At 41.7% G+C, this 14,462-nt stretch overlaps 3 protein-coding genes across 4 annotated transcripts; 2 read left to right on the forward strand and 1 right to left on the reverse strand.

Moving 5' to 3' along the window:
• Nucleotides 1-21: 21 nt before the first annotated feature.
• LOC124321060 lies at nt 22-2,928 on the forward strand. The gene is made up of 2 exons (XM_046783971.1): nt 22-2,525; nt 2,840-2,928. The coding sequence occupies exons 1-2, from the start codon at nt 1,831-1,833 to the stop codon at nt 2,877-2,879; spliced, it is 735 nt and encodes a 244-aa protein (XP_046639927.1). The 5' UTR covers nt 22-1,830; the 3' UTR covers nt 2,880-2,928.
• LOC124321055 lies at nt 2,878-5,134 on the forward strand. Of its 2 annotated transcripts, none has more exons than XM_046783964.1 (8): nt 2,878-2,980; nt 3,043-3,359; nt 3,434-3,479; nt 3,554-3,629; nt 3,739-4,046; nt 4,124-4,177; nt 4,247-4,383; nt 4,445-5,134. In XM_046783964.1, the coding sequence occupies exons 2-8, from the start codon at nt 3,066-3,068 to the stop codon at nt 4,580-4,582; spliced, it is 1,053 nt and encodes a 350-aa protein (XP_046639920.1). In that variant the 5' UTR covers nt 2,878-2,980; nt 3,043-3,065; the 3' UTR covers nt 4,583-5,134. The 2 variants fall into 2 exon arrangements, with proteins under 2 accessions (XP_046639920.1, XP_046639921.1); XM_046783965.1 differs by having other exon boundaries at nt 2,894-2,945; nt 3,014-3,359.
• LOC124321051 (CCR4-NOT transcription complex subunit 1-like) lies at nt 4,912-14,341 on the reverse strand. The gene is made up of 17 exons (XM_046783961.1): nt 14,183-14,341; nt 13,669-13,895; nt 13,132-13,612; nt 12,563-13,075; nt 11,564-12,499; nt 11,136-11,493; nt 10,719-11,059; nt 9,604-10,647; nt 8,641-9,535; nt 8,281-8,579; nt 7,751-8,213; nt 7,340-7,658; nt 6,781-7,273; nt 6,572-6,718; nt 5,905-6,495; nt 5,523-5,836; nt 4,912-5,431 (listed from the first exon to the last, which is right to left on the reverse strand). The coding sequence occupies exons 2-17, from the start codon at nt 13,758-13,760 to the stop codon at nt 5,221-5,223; spliced, it is 7,497 nt and encodes a 2,498-aa protein (XP_046639917.1). The 5' UTR covers nt 13,761-13,895; nt 14,183-14,341; the 3' UTR covers nt 4,912-5,220.
• Nucleotides 14,342-14,462: the final 121 nt, after the last annotated feature.

Raw genomic sequence — 14,462 nt, forward strand, 5'->3', positions numbered from 1 at the left:
AAATTACTTTTTTCTTGTCAAGTGTTCGTGTACCAAAGTCGATAGCGACCTTACAGTCTTATGGAGACACCAGATGCTTAAAAATTTGTTAGTGGAGGGTTGAGTTGAAGGTGATTTTTACATGAGTTGAATGGCCGTATTTTAGTGAACAAGCAGTGTAACAGTACCAACGTGCGGCACAGGTACACATCAAAGTCTTTATGCCGTCACCAAAGAACAAGTTAGAATGCCACAACAGCATCTGCAGCATTTTTCAAATATTAAATTTTATATTGATTCGTACTGTAATTTTATTTTTGCTAGGAAACGGAGCAAAAATTTGATATCAGAATGGATGGAACATTTGAAAAAATCACTTAGTGCAAATTCACATAAGACAATAAGCCATTGAAGGCGAATTGATGTTTACTTGTGTTTACTTCTCAGTCGCATTATTATTTAATGTTACTTCAACGGAAGTAGCAAGAAATATACTACTTATTCATTCTAGGTCATATCCGTAATATTACCAATCAGCAATAACTAAGGATAAAACTGTTTAAAGTCGAGTGACTTTTGGGGGGTTTTGCTGAGTTAATTCGATGTTTTCTTTTGTGTTAATCTTTGGTAAATTTACTTCAAAAATCTCCAATCCGATTTTGTGTAGACTTTGAACACTTTAGTTCTATTTCGTTTACTCAAACGTTTTACGGCTGACGAGTAAATGTACATGCACTCCAAGCTTCTTAACCTAGCTTAATCGGTACAATCTTAAATCTCAAATCATTCTTTGAAAACATGTTTATGTCAAGTATAAACACGATGGATGTTTTCTCATCGTCTGAGGCAGTAAGGCGAGTCCGTCGCATAGTGAACATGGGACCCACAATATGCCAAATCTTCCTTTTGTTAAGTCCTATAACAGGAGGTATAGTACACTATACCTGGTAGAATCGCTTCCCCTTTTTTCTCTATTGTCAACTTTGAAGAGAATGTCAGCTCCAGTCTCCAGTATAGGCGTGAAAGAAAAATGATCTCAGTAAGGGTCACTTGAGGTCGCCTCAAAGGACTACAGTTCAATGTCCATGAATATGTGACTTCGATATTCAGTTCTAACCATACAACTCTTCTTCATGTTTACTGAGATTGAGATCAACAGATTGGTGTTGTATTTTCTAAGCTGCTGTCTTATAGTATATGCTGTCTCACTTGGCTTGGCTGTTGGCTGACCAAAGGCATTTGCCTCCGCTTTATTGGGCCTATGTGCAAGAAAGAAATAATCTGTTCCCGCTCTAGCGTTTGCAAGTAATGGCGGTTTTTTTTTGTCGAATGATATAAAATATATTTTTTTATGTGAATGTGATGAGAAATTATCATTAGCTAGCTTTAAATCCCTAGACGATCTCGTGGTAAATTCTTTCGACCTTTAAGGACAGTAGCCTAGTCATGGTCACTTTTCGAGGTCATCCCATCTTTTCAATATTTATTGACCTTGTCAATGAATCGGAGTACGTAAAAATTTTTCTTATAATGTCAAGCAGATCAGATCAGGTGATACATGATTCATTGCATCCATTGCTTATCCGGAATAAGGGGCCTCGAAAAATCTTAGCTATTGCGTCCCTCTTTTTTCCATTGACCTACTTCTCTTTCCGCTCTTCGACCAGTGCCCATCATAGATTCCTATAAATCAACACATTTTCTGTGGAGTGGTCACATTCCTTGAGATCGAATGCTCGAGTCAACTTCATTCCAAAGTGGTAATTCAAATAATTACACTTACACAGTTCTCCGGTTAAAATCAGTTATTTAACAGATCGGTAAAAGCGTGTAACTCATTCAACTTGTATAATGAAGCTCCTTATTTACTGGTGTATTGCTAACTTTATCGCTGATTTTATTGGAGTCGAGTGTCGAAGTCCTTCGGTGAACAATCTTTATCGTAACCGCCCATCCACAACGATTTCATCGCCGACAGAGGAGACATCACAGCAACAATTTTCCACGACTACTCCTCCTAGTTTATCAACTGTTGCCACCGAGAAGAGCAATGACCAGTTGCTTACTCCACCGGTCACTCAAAGTGCTGCTCCTGCCTCAGTCAAAGTGATTCCAGCGATTGTTATTGCTCCTCTCAATTCTACATTCCCCAACAAGACATTGAGCACACATTTAAATTCGACCAAAGTACCAATCACGGCCGTTCCGATTATCGATTTAACTCCGGGTATTCGGATCAACAAGACCGCAAACGTCACAAATGTATCCATCAAGCAGGGAGTGAACAGCCGGTTTCGTCTCAACGTGACTTATGTCAGTCGTGTGACTGTGACCAGACCGACTAATGCATCTCAAATGTTCCCGAAGCGTCCTCTTCTATCGCCAACCATGAGTCGTTACCTGGCAATAGCGAAGGAAAAGGCTCTTAACAGCACACCAAGTTCAACTTTGCCTGGAGCCGATAAGCCGACTCACATCATCGCAAAACGTGCCATCACTATGCCCTTGCTCTCTTTGGACGATTTTGTTCTTGATGTTGATAATACGTAAATTCTGTTTGTTTTTCCTCATTTTTTTTTTTTAATTTCTTATTATGATGCCTTTATTTTATATTCTTCGTAAATTGTAGAGCAAGTGCTGGGAAACTTTGCTCGTTGCCCTATTTTTTCCCGATCATGCTACATTTTCCTTGATAGTTTAATTTGCGTGCACGATGTATTTCAAGAAGATAGTGAAACTTAAGCAATACAGACCTGCTTTGAACATTTATTGACACGAAATGTATTTATGTATTTTGTCAGATAGCGTGCTCGCGCAGTCAAATCGCGAACCATTATCGTCACTACTTCTTATCTTATAGATCCTTATCGTCAAACCAGTTCACATTTGATCCTTCGTGATTACCCAAGAGTCAATGTAGTTGGCATTCACCTCAAAGCCAGAAAATTCAACTAGTAAAATATTTTGTAAGTTCACTTATACGCTTTGGCTCGCGCTTTGGGTAACGTGAATTATATATTCTACTTTATTTCAGGAATATCAAATTAATTTACATTTTTATAGTCGAGTTCTATCAGAACACAATCATGGACGGTCCACAAGAAGAGTTAGCAGTTAATGTCGATTTGCCAAATTCCAGCGAAACAAACAACAATCAGGAAGGAAGCACTACAAGGCGCGTGTCTGATGCTCTCCCCATTCATTCAAGCGGATCAAGCCCAAGTCGAAACAGTCGGCAACATCGACATCGCCGACACCGACATCCTCATCACCGACGACGACGACATGGTGTCCGATCAGGGGATCTCAGATTCGAAAAAACGTTACTCCACTTTAGTGCAGCCCACATTTTGCTTGGCATAGTCTGCGTCCTCCTTCAGGTCTAAAAATTAGCGATAACACTAGCAAGTTTTTAAGTTATACAGCACATTTATATTTATGTCGTTGATGCTAGATGGTGCAATTTACGAATCACTCGATTTTGTCGGAAGCTCAACCAGGTAAGCGTAAAAAACTGGGTTACATCTATTATCTTGAAAATGTTTTATCCAGTTTGAAACTGATCGTATAACAGGTTTATGGTGTGGTACCTTCTTTGTCATTACGGGTTCGGTGTGTCTCGGCTTGGCAAAAACAAAAGGACTATACAGGTACATATATTAGGAGAGCTCTGGTTAGTTTAAACTAGCTCTATGTTACTTTCAACCTTTTAGAATGATCTGATTATATTGATGTTTAATTTTGCCCTTTTGGTATTAGTACGGTGACCATGCTGTGCTTTTGCCTTGTGTCCCTATTCATGGCATTGACTCTGGCTTCATTGAGTTGGTTGGGATCCCAAGCTGCTCTTTGTTGTGAAGATTTTTGGGAATACAACTGCGAAGATGATGACGGGCTACCTACATTTAATATTACAAAGACTACATCAACGATGACGACAGCCAGCGAATTTCAAACTACTACACCATTTGTTCAACTGACTTCCTCGACGGAGAACACTACTAATTCGTGTTATGGACCTATTGAGAACGGCCCTTCTTGCGAAAATATTAAACACGGATACTGCGGTAGTTTGAAAAATATTATCACTTATTCTTTCCAGTGCGCTTTAAATACTTATAAAAATCAACGTATCAACGTCTAGGTTACGATATTCAATTAGGACGTACACTACATCTGTTGCTACTGGTGTCCGGAGGTTAGTTTAAAATCATAATTTCACTTTATTCATTTGTGCTGATTCATTCATTACCGTGTAACTTATCAGTAATCGGAGCGACCACAAGCTTTGTTTTGTCTACTCTGGCGTGCAGTCGGCCAAATAGAGAATCTGCAGGAATCCGCCCGCGATTGTCATCTATCTTTGTGGTGGGTGGTGACAACTTGCCAACAGGCGGAAGACCGGTAAAAGTTAAAAAAATTATCCATCAAGGCTTAGTACTTAACGTTTGTTCTATTGATTTAGATTACGGCTTGGGAATTTCCACCTCCAACAAAAGACACTGAACTTGCCAATACACCAGGGATTGAAGAACAATATCCAGACGAACCACCACCACCGTATGTAGAACAAGATAATGCCGATCTACAGTGTCACCTGTAAGGAGGTTCATTATTTGAACTGTGCTCCGCCAAATCAACACAAGTCTAGGTCAACTTTGATTTGTCTCTATAGTCCTACTTACACTCGTACAGTTAAGACAATTTGACCATGTATAGTTACCGTGCTTTTAAAAATTAAAAGATGTCAAACCTTTAAATCACCCTAACAATATAAATATACCTTCGTAAATTCCAATGTTAGAAGCCGTCTTTTCCCGATTTCCAATTCAAATTTAGTTTTGTACTATATACTTTGTACAGATATGTAGAAGCACAGGCCGAATTTTCCCTTCGATAATATACGAAAACTCTTTTCAAGTCTTGAATACGTCCATTTGCTTCGTGTGTATTATTAAAAGTGAACATTACTACATGGAAAACCCACAGTGAATGCAGACCCGAGGGGGGAAAGCGAGAAAGATGAACTCGATACCAAAGAAAGAAGGAGAAAATGAGCGAAAACTGGGGGTTCAAATAAAGAGAAAAGAATAATACATTCGTTCAAAAAAACTAAATGGACATGTTCTGACACAATTCACCACGCACCGCCAAAGGGTGTAGGAAAAATCCAAACAAACATTGGTTGAGAAGATGAGCACACGCACAAACTGTACATAAGTAGTCGGTGAACTCAATTAATCAATCGTGGTTTTCTGCATCCCGAGGAGTTTGTTTTTGGACCACCATGCATGATCGAGCCACCGATTCAAAAAGTTTTTCGATTTCCGGGGCGCAGTGGACGAATTCGTGATTCCAAAATTTGAAAACAGGGTTCTTTATCAATTCAATGAATGTAATGAGTAATCCCCATGGGTGCGGTCGATTGACAATGAGCCTCTCCAGCAGGACCCTATTTAGGAGTCAAGATAAAAGAGAAAAATTATTATACGTGAATCACAAAATGGTTGTACGAGAATGAAACACAAGAACCAGTCACGTACCTAGTAATTTGTTCTTGAATCGCCTCAGAATTTGCTTCTGCGAAAAGGCAAAGCAGAACGCAGCTGAAGTAGTGCGTGTGGCTATTAGGATAGCGCAATTGATTAGCAATGGCGTTGATGAACAAGTAACGCCCTTCCGTGTCAAGGTTGACGGCTAAACTCTGGAAGATATCCATGTAAGAAGAGTGGCCAATAGTCGCCATTGACGGAGATAATCCTTTGGTCTGTATCGATTGTATGGCCTGGGTGCCAACGTACAAGACCAATGCGTTCAGCAAGGGCAAATTATAGTGCATTCCAGGTTCAGGTGAAACCTAAATTAAGTGTTGTCAGCGACGTTAGTAAAAAGAATAGTATTGTTAACAGAAAAATTATTTCTTACGTGAAGATTAATCGAAGAAACGTGAACCTGAACTACACTTCGTAACTCCGAAAGAAACGTAACTGGTCCGCGCGTTTTCAGGTACGAGTCCAAATCCTTTTTGAGCGTAGGCGGCTGGATCATTGCTGCGAAATGAGTCAGTACACGTGGAGCGTGACTGATTTCCGGTAACATGTCCACTTTGAGATTGGGCGTGAATGGATCAGGCAGACGCATATTGCGTGGGAACGCCGACAAAATCAAATTTCTCATTTGAATGCAATTGGGAGGAATCACATCACAGAATCCATAATGATAGTCGCAAAGGAATTCGGGAAAGTCATGCAACAAAACCAGCAGGACGCGCAGTGTTCCTTTGTATAACATTGAGACGGGCTTGCTCAGTTCGGCGTTCCGTAGAAATGGGGCCAAAAACTTGAATAAGTCGATCAACAGTTGAGCATACATCCCCCATCCTTTCTGTTGGGGAGTAATCGACAGCAATCGCCCAATGAAAACCCTATGCGAAACAATTTCTAGCCAGGCATACGCAAAGCCTGGGGCCTTCGCTGGTCTCAGAATGTGCAGTGTATGACAGAAAGCCGTCAAAACCTTTGCCAACAAAGAAACAAAAAATTAGCAAATAATTCAAGTGACATTTCTACCATTATATAATTTAAAGATTTACTTGGAAATTGATGGAATCAAGTACTTGTTCGGGCGCATTTAACTCAAGAAACAACATTATGAGGATACGATGATAAGCCAATTGCTGGAATTCCGCACCGCGAACTTCTTGATCTTGTAGCAGAACTCCTGCAACGATCCCTAAAACCTAAGCAATTTGACAATTCGGCCATTAGTAGTTGAAAGTCGAAATACAAATCATTTACGTACTTTGTTGAGGAGATTTACTTTTGTAACGCCGTTGTTTGCGTCACCAGAGTGCTTAATGAGTAAAGCAATTAATCGGACATAAGCATCCAGAGTGTGAAACGCTTTACTGCGGATCAGGTCGGCAGTCGGTTCGGAAGCCAATGCTCGATATGAGATATCAACGCAAAATTGAGTGCACAGTCGGAAAAAGCGTGTGATCAAATCATCGGTTTTCAACACTCCGTGTAGACTCATTTGGGTGACGAAGTGACCAAAAGCTTTAGACGAATCCCGTCCAGCGTTAGGTAGATGATACATAGCTACCCACTCCTGCAGAAGGTATTCGGTCTTTTCGGGCAATCCATGGGGATCGTCATAATCGCGTGCCTGAGCAATTCCAGAATGAATCAAAGCCGTTGGTCCACCTGGACCGCCAGTGGCACGATCCATTAGACCGGTCTCATGGCCAGCTCGTAGCAATTCCAAAATAGTTGCTAGACCATCTGGGGGTTGCCTATGACAGAAAAATAACATAAAATCTCAATCGATCGAATAGAAAATGCACACGGTTCAAAAATACCTAGCGTGAGCAGCGATACGTGTCAAAATTTCAATTGTGTTCGCCAAGTCGTTTTCAGTGATGACCACGGGAGCGCCAGACGCGGGTCCCTCGAGAAGATAGACATGCACCAATTGCATAGCAAAGCCAAGTGCTAATATAGAAGATCCAATGCCAGCATTAAGGGCTTGCTCTAACACAGAAGCTAGTTGCATGTCAAATTGCTGCAAGTTTATGAGATGAGCTCGCACAAGGCAGTCAAGAATATCGAGATTGTATCGAAACTCTTCTCGACATTCGGCCCAGCATCGCGTCACCTGACGATTAGTCCATTGAGGTCCTAAAAACAGGAAAAATGTGAAAAATAAAGAATTATATAAACAATATTTATCAAGTAATAATAATAAAAAATTATCATTTAGATTTACTGACCATAAGCCTGGGGATCTTGCAAGGCTTTCAAAACCAGCAAATGTGCGTCGCGGAAACGGACGACGGCTTCCGGATCATTTCCGGTCGTAGCGAAACTAGTCAGGCTCTCCACCAGTCCTTCAAAAGCTTTTTGAAGTAAAGTAATATGTGCTCCGTGTTCACGTGAAGAACGAGCCAAAATGACAGCTTCCAATAGGGAACCAATCGCAACTGCTTGTGTTGAGCTGCCCAATGGCAACAGTGATTGCAAGAAACGCTCCAATTCCATGGCGACTTTTTCCAAAATGACCCCAATTTCATCGTTGGTAAACGTGGGGATCATCTTAGGCACAAGCATGGCTGCATCTCGTTCGGTGACAGGTAAGAATCCAGGGATGTATCGGGCAAACTCCTCATATACGGCAGCTTGTTGGGGTGTAACGCCACTCATTTTCAAACGAATGGGTTCCGGCATCCGATCAGCCTGAATAATAAAAGATGTATTTTTGAAACGTTTAGTTATCCAGACGTAAAATAAGAGATGTGTGTACCTGATAGGCGAAAACAGCGGGGTCGTAGTATCTCCTGCCTTCGTTTCGAGCGTGCTTGCGTAAATCGAATTCCGTGGCAAGGCGTTTATCGATTTCCGAAATGGATTTCTCTACGGCCGTCTTTTGGATAAACGCACACGCTGGTTCAACGTTATCTTGAGCGGTCAAAGTGGCTGCTTGTTCAACCAACTCCTTCTGTTGAGGGCTGGTGCTCCTCTGCAAGGCAGCAGAAAATGCTGTCTTGAGATTATTTGCAATCGTCAATAGCAAATGATCTCGGCAGCGAATCAATGCCGTGCCTAAATATACACAATTTTAATATAAATTCTATATACGTCAACAAATTTAAACGAGGCATACCTGCACTGAGACTGCGAACCATGTGATGAGCAGCAGCGCGCATGCGGGTGTCATCCGCGTCGAGTGAAAAGTCTTTCTTTATGATTTGCTCGCAAGTGGTCAAGGCTATTTTCATAGACCAATCAACAACTGGATGAATACACTCTTGAACAGCTCGTTCAACAGCTGGTCGGATAAGGATCCTTAAATTCGGATGCGCCGTCAACAGCGGTATGTTATTATTAACTACTAGATGCTGAGCTAGTCCGGCCAACGAAGTGACATTGATGTCCAAATAAGAAAACCTCGGATCAGGAGGGCCTTGAATTGCGTGAGCTGGTGTTGGAGTAGTTGTGCCAGGCTGGGATTGCATTTGTTGCGCAGGTGAGCCAGCAAGTTGTGGCGGTGGTGGTGGTGGCTGCTGCTGCTGCTGCTGTTGTTGTTGCTGCTGCTGCTGCTGTTGTTGTTGTTGTTGTTGCTGCTGCTGTTGTTGTTGTTGTTGCTGCTGCTGTTGTTGCTGCTGTTGAAGTTGCTGCTGCTGCTGCTGCTGAATGATTTGCAATTGTGGTGCTGGTTGATACATTTGCTGTAATTGCGGCTGGGACAACTGCGGTTCCAAACGTGACAGACGATTGTGATCCTTGAAGACTACTCCAGGCTTAAGATCGTGAATATCAATGGCTAGAGTTTTGCAAAGAACTTCGACTTCAAATTTAAGATTAAGCTTCAAGTCAGGCTCCTGATGTAGTTCTGCCAAAACATTCATGATTCCTAGGGTCCATGGATTGGGTGGTTTGAACACTTTGCTCTTAGCACATGACTCTAAGACTTTCGCCACGAATGGTACGACGTACAGAAGTTCTTGTTGCCCTTTATGATACGCTTCGACTAGAATTGATTTCAAATCAATATCTCCCTGAATATTAAATAAAGTAGCAGTTTAGCTAAATTGGTACACAATTTAAAAATAAAATAATGAATTACCTGTAGAATCGGCCGGTTTTTAGATAGCATCAAAAGTCCAAGCCAATGACCAAGATTTTTCAACAGTGTGCGATCTGAGAAATTTGCTATTCCCTTGTCACTACGAAGGAGTACCTTGATATTGCGGAACGTCTCACCAATGACAAGTCGACTGAGCTCGGATAGCTTCAGTGTGTCAAGGAAGTTTGAATAGAGTGTGTGAAAATTTGGTTCAATTGAAGCTCTTTTCATCACCAGATACTGGGCTACCCAAGACCAGTGTTCTTCACCCACAATGTCACGCAATTCTTCGCACTTTGGCGTCAGGTTTAATTGACTCAGATTATTAAATATGAAGCTGACTTTGTCTTGGACGCTCTCTGGTGGGTCTACAATTAAGACGTCTTTCTCCGAAGCAACCAGCAATGTGTCGATGTTGGTCGCGTTTGCTATTGACGGTCGACCACTCATAGGTGCAGCAGTAGAGGTCGTTTTACCAGCAACTGTTGTAGTTGGCGTTGTCGGAGTAGTGGTTTTGGCAGCTGTCGTCACTTGAGGTAAGACTGGACCATGAGGACGATTGGGTGGCTCGACGCCACGGGAGCCATTATCGATGTACTCGATTAGATGCGGCGGAAACTCTCGAAAATGCGGAATGCTGGCCAAATGCTGACAATATTGCGGATATTCCTTCAATCTATGTCTGAACCGATCCAAGGCAGTGATCCCAAAATAGTACATCTTCGTCCCGTGTGGTTTCCGGACAGCTTCAAGTACGTAACGTAGTGCCACTCCCAGAGCCATGTAGGTGACGAGACCATGCTCCATGATTCCACCAAATAACTGAGCCGTTATGTGCAGCTCGCGATCTGGATACTGAGGGAAGAAACGATACTCTTCGAATAGATTCCTCAACATGCAGTCAAATATCTCCCGTTCACGACGGTTAGTCGAATGTTGAAACTTCTTCAAAAGTTCAAGAACTTCATCGACTGTCAAGGTAGGCGTTGAAGGCGATTGGTTGTAAATCCGTTGGAAATAACTATTTGTCTCGTCTTCGATATCCTTTGTTACACAAACACGAATGGGTCCATTAGGAGTGGGGAAAATAAAAATAAAAAAAATTTTTAGCTTACTTTTGAAACAGCTTGTGGCATGTCAGCAAAAGCACTAGATACATCCCCGGTTCTTCGTTCTTGGCCTAGGTGAGGATTCATTCCTACTCGAACAGGGCCGTTGACAATCGATCCAGGAGAACCAGCCGTACCAGATCCAATATTGCTCGTACCCATACTTGATTGACCGTTCCCGCTTCCACTCGCCATAGAAGATGGAATACCTATGCCCAGTGGATTTGTACTGGATGATCCAGGCATTGCTCCAGTTCCAGTTAATGAAGTAAAAATGGAGAAAGTACTTTGGTTCTGACTCGAGTTGGAATTGTTTGGCATCCCCACAACCGTTGGCTGATTGACTCCTGAAAAGGAAAACAAGTAAATAAATATTAGTTATAAGAATTGGATGAGTCGATTTCGAATGGTGTAATTCATTACCAGTTTCTAGCAAAGACATGCTAGAGAACAATTTTCCAGGTGATCCGGGGGCTGGAGTATTTCCTCCGAGTGTATTGGACCCAATATTAACAGCAAATCCAGATGAAGTTGGTGGACCTAGACCCATGCTACTTAGGCTGGGCGAAAGACCAGTTGAGTCAACTCCAGGAGGCGGAAATAGTTGGCTGCTTAAGGTTCCTGGTGGAAATGAAACGTCAACTCCAACTCCACTGCCAGGACGGATAGGTTTCAAGACGCCAGGTGGGGGTTGCGCTCGGGCACGATTCAGGACGTTGCAATTCGCAACCATTGTATTTATAGTATCAGATAGTTCTTGAGACACATTTCCAGTCCAAACCTTATGAAGATGCAAATAGAATTTTAGTTTCACCAATTTAAAAAATCTGATATACAACAAAGAAACATACCTGCAGGCAAGACAACATGATTGCTAGTGTGTCCGAGGGAAGTTGAGTGGGCTTTAGACCAGCTTCTTCTTTAACTTTCCCGGAGATTTGAGGACATCTCTGGTGTAGAAAGTTAACGCATGCTGCAACGAAGGTTTCCCCATGTTCACGCATTTTGTCTGTCAGCCATTTGTCGAGTTTGAGATATTCACGGCGCGATGCTAGACACGAGAGATCGATGACAAAAGGGAAGCGCTGCACATTTAGTAGCATAGATAGAGCCTTTAGGTCCTGGGCTACATCGAGAATTCTTGATAACCGCGCTTGATCGTGTTCAGCTCTCATGTACCACTCAGCCATAGCGTGCATAACCAGAGGTTTGACCAGAGGTGACTGTGCATGCCAGACATGGTGTAGAATGATGGCAGAGTTTGGATGATTGCCCAAAAAAACAGGAATAAGACTGCTGAGCAATTCTTGTCTGAGTTTAGTCATTGGTTGTGTCAGTTGAAGAAGCCCAAGGACTAAAACATCAGGACAGTGTTGAACAGGCTCCTTAAGCAATTCTTGCACCTGGCTGTAAAGCCCGCCGTTTTCCAATAAGTTGAGAAGAGTTTCAAGCAATCCCAGGCATTTCCAACTGGCAAGCTTCTTGTTATCAGGTTCAGGGGGTGATTTCAGAATTTCGACATTAATGGCGTGGTGTGGATAGTCGGCAATGCAAAAGAGATCCGTATTCCTCATTAATTGCGAAAGCAGCGATAGCTGAGCTTCAGCGTTGTTCCATGATTGATACAGCAACTCAGCTGGGAAAGTTGCGCCCTGTGTTTGCAGGCCCAATTGTAGGGCCGTCAGGAGAAGGCGCAATCCTGCTCTATCTCTTATGAGGAAACTAGGGTGATCCAATTCTGAAACAATTTCTTTCCAGTTTAAACTTGGCACCAGCTCCGTAACAACCTGAAAATGAGCAATTTTGGATAAGAACATACAAAATAAAGAAGTAACAAACATTTCTACTACCTGGACAAATATTTCCATGTTCCATGAGGTAGGAAGGCCTTCGTCGCTTTTATCTCCTGAGCTTTCTTGCTCAGGCCATGATTGTGATGTACCATTTCTCAAGTGTCTTAATGAATGTTCGTCCAATCCGCTGTGCGTGCGAACCATGTAGATTATTGCACGAGCTACCGATGTGGGAGACAATTCGCGAAAACCGAAGGTCGTGATATTTGCACGGCATTCTTCGAGACTTGATGTGAATGGGTATCCAGTTTCAAGGATCAAATCGGCCAATGATGTTTCGACCATATTCTTGGTCAAACTGTTAGTTTCGTGTGCCATCTTATGACAAGTGTAGTCTACCCCTTGCTCCTTGTAAAGGATTGGGGCTAAAATCACAGGGACCAATTCACGAGGATAGTCACGGCGCAAGCAGCTCAATACGTCCTCTAAAAGGTCTTTGCTTATTCCAAATGTATCCGGCTCGTTGATCAATCGACTAAGAATGTAGTGAATGACTTCAGGAGACGATTCCTATACAAATACATTAGAAATTATACACGAACACATTAAACTTGCTTACGCTTTACCTGTAGTCCTCCTTCCAACGGGACAGTATTCCTATCTTGATCAGCAAAATTTTTCAATAGTTCACTAAGTTTCTGGCGAATAATTAGTATAGACTGTGAACGCGCTTCAGGGTTGAATGTTTCTAAAAGAGCAATCCTAAGAACCACCTCTTGGCTGCGTGACAGTCGCAAAAACCGACAGAAATTGCTGATAACTGCCGAATTGCTTTTGAATTGTTGTTGAACACTTCTAGTAAAGTTGCTTCTCAATGGCTGTTCAAGGGCACTATTCAAAAGACTAGGGAATGCTGGCTGGGTGATGCAATGTCCAAAAAAATCAGCCAGAAGCTGCTCTCTTTCCTTCTCCTTGCCTGGGTTATTTGACTTGACAGATGATGAACTTTCACCGTTTCCTAACCCCACAAAGTCAACTCCAGCAAGACAGCAACAAAGAAGATGTCTTTCAGCTTCAATACCATAAATGGTAACTAATTCTTCAATGCTTTAATAAATATCAAAATTAACATCATGTTTTTCAATAAAATTTAATTTTCTAACCTATTTCTAGATTGAAGATAGTTCTTTTTGTTGAGGCTGTTGACCAGGTATTGGATCTGTGTCAGCGCCAGTGACAGTGAGTCTAGGCTCATAGTTCCATGAAAGACAGAGGGCTGGCAGGTGAAAGCTTCAAAGCCCAGGAAAATGGCCTTTGAAGCTTCCCTCTGTGGCCGACACTGACATTAGCAACCACTCACGAAACACTTTAGGTCAGCAACTGTCGAAACCTAAAAAGAAAAAAAATGTTAGAAGAATCTCATTAACTGACTAAAGATACATGTTGAAATCGACATCGCGAGTAATATATAAATAATAACAGGAATTGACAATAACATTAAAAACTTAAGCTAAAAACTTTGTCTATTATTTGGTAAATGGCCATTGTTTACCGCACGATCAAGCTTTGGCTTCTTGCCTAAACAAAGAAATTGTTCAAGAGGTCATTGCGATTGAACAAGTTAACATTGGCCGATTGAAAATGGGGAAATTCGGATTTAATTAAAATATAACATACCAATGATTTTTACTTTTTTCTTAAAATGATTTATAAATTTCAGCTTGAAATGTTCAAACGAAATAATCAAACAAATTCAAACCAATATGGCTGCACGATCAACCTGAACCTGAACAAAAAAATCAGCTGGCCACAAGAAATTTGGAATGAAGATGAAGCCGAACAAATTCAGCCTATTTCGTCAACGCCTCTAGCGGTAGAGAAGAGAATTTGTAGCTTTCTTTCGGAAAAACTCAAAAAAGGTGTGCAAAATAAAGTAAGTATAAAATACAGAATTTGT

This window comes from Daphnia pulicaria, chromosome 1 (assembly GCF_021234035.1).
Source record: "Daphnia pulicaria isolate SC F1-1A chromosome 1, SC_F0-13Bv2, whole genome shotgun sequence".
NCBI classification, from domain to species: domain Eukaryota; kingdom Metazoa; phylum Arthropoda; class Branchiopoda; order Diplostraca; family Daphniidae; genus Daphnia; species Daphnia pulicaria.

Bases quoted from the DNA above. Each gene is read 5' to 3' on its own strand.
- LOC124321060 (XM_046783971.1), top strand. From the start codon at position 1,831: ATGAAGCTCCTTATTTACTGGTGTATTGCTAACTTTATCGCTGATTTT. The intron at 2,526-2,839 runs GTAAATTCTGTT...CTTATCTTATAG, and splicing joins GTTCTTGATGTTGATAATAC to ATCCTTATCGTCAAACCAGT.
- LOC124321055 (XM_046783964.1), top strand. From the start codon at position 3,066: ATGGACGGTCCACAAGAAGAGTTAGCAGTTAATGTCGATTTGCCAAAT. The intron at 4,047-4,123 runs GTAGTTTGAAAA...ATCAACGTCTAG, and splicing joins TATTAAACACGGATACTGCG to GTTACGATATTCAATTAGGA. The intron at 4,384-4,444 runs GTAAAAGTTAAA...CTATTGATTTAG, and splicing joins TGCCAACAGGCGGAAGACCG to ATTACGGCTTGGGAATTTCC.
- LOC124321051 (XM_046783961.1), bottom strand. From the start codon at position 13,760: ATGAGCCTAGACTCACTGTCACTGGCGCTGACACAGATCCAATACCTG. The intron at 13,613-13,668 runs GTTAGAAAATTA...TATTTATTAAAG, and splicing joins TATCTTCAATCTAGAAATAG to CATTGAAGAATTAGTTACCA. The intron at 13,076-13,131 runs GTAAAGCGTAAG...GTATTTGTATAG, and splicing joins CGTTGGAAGGAGGACTACAG to GAATCGTCTCCTGAAGTCAT.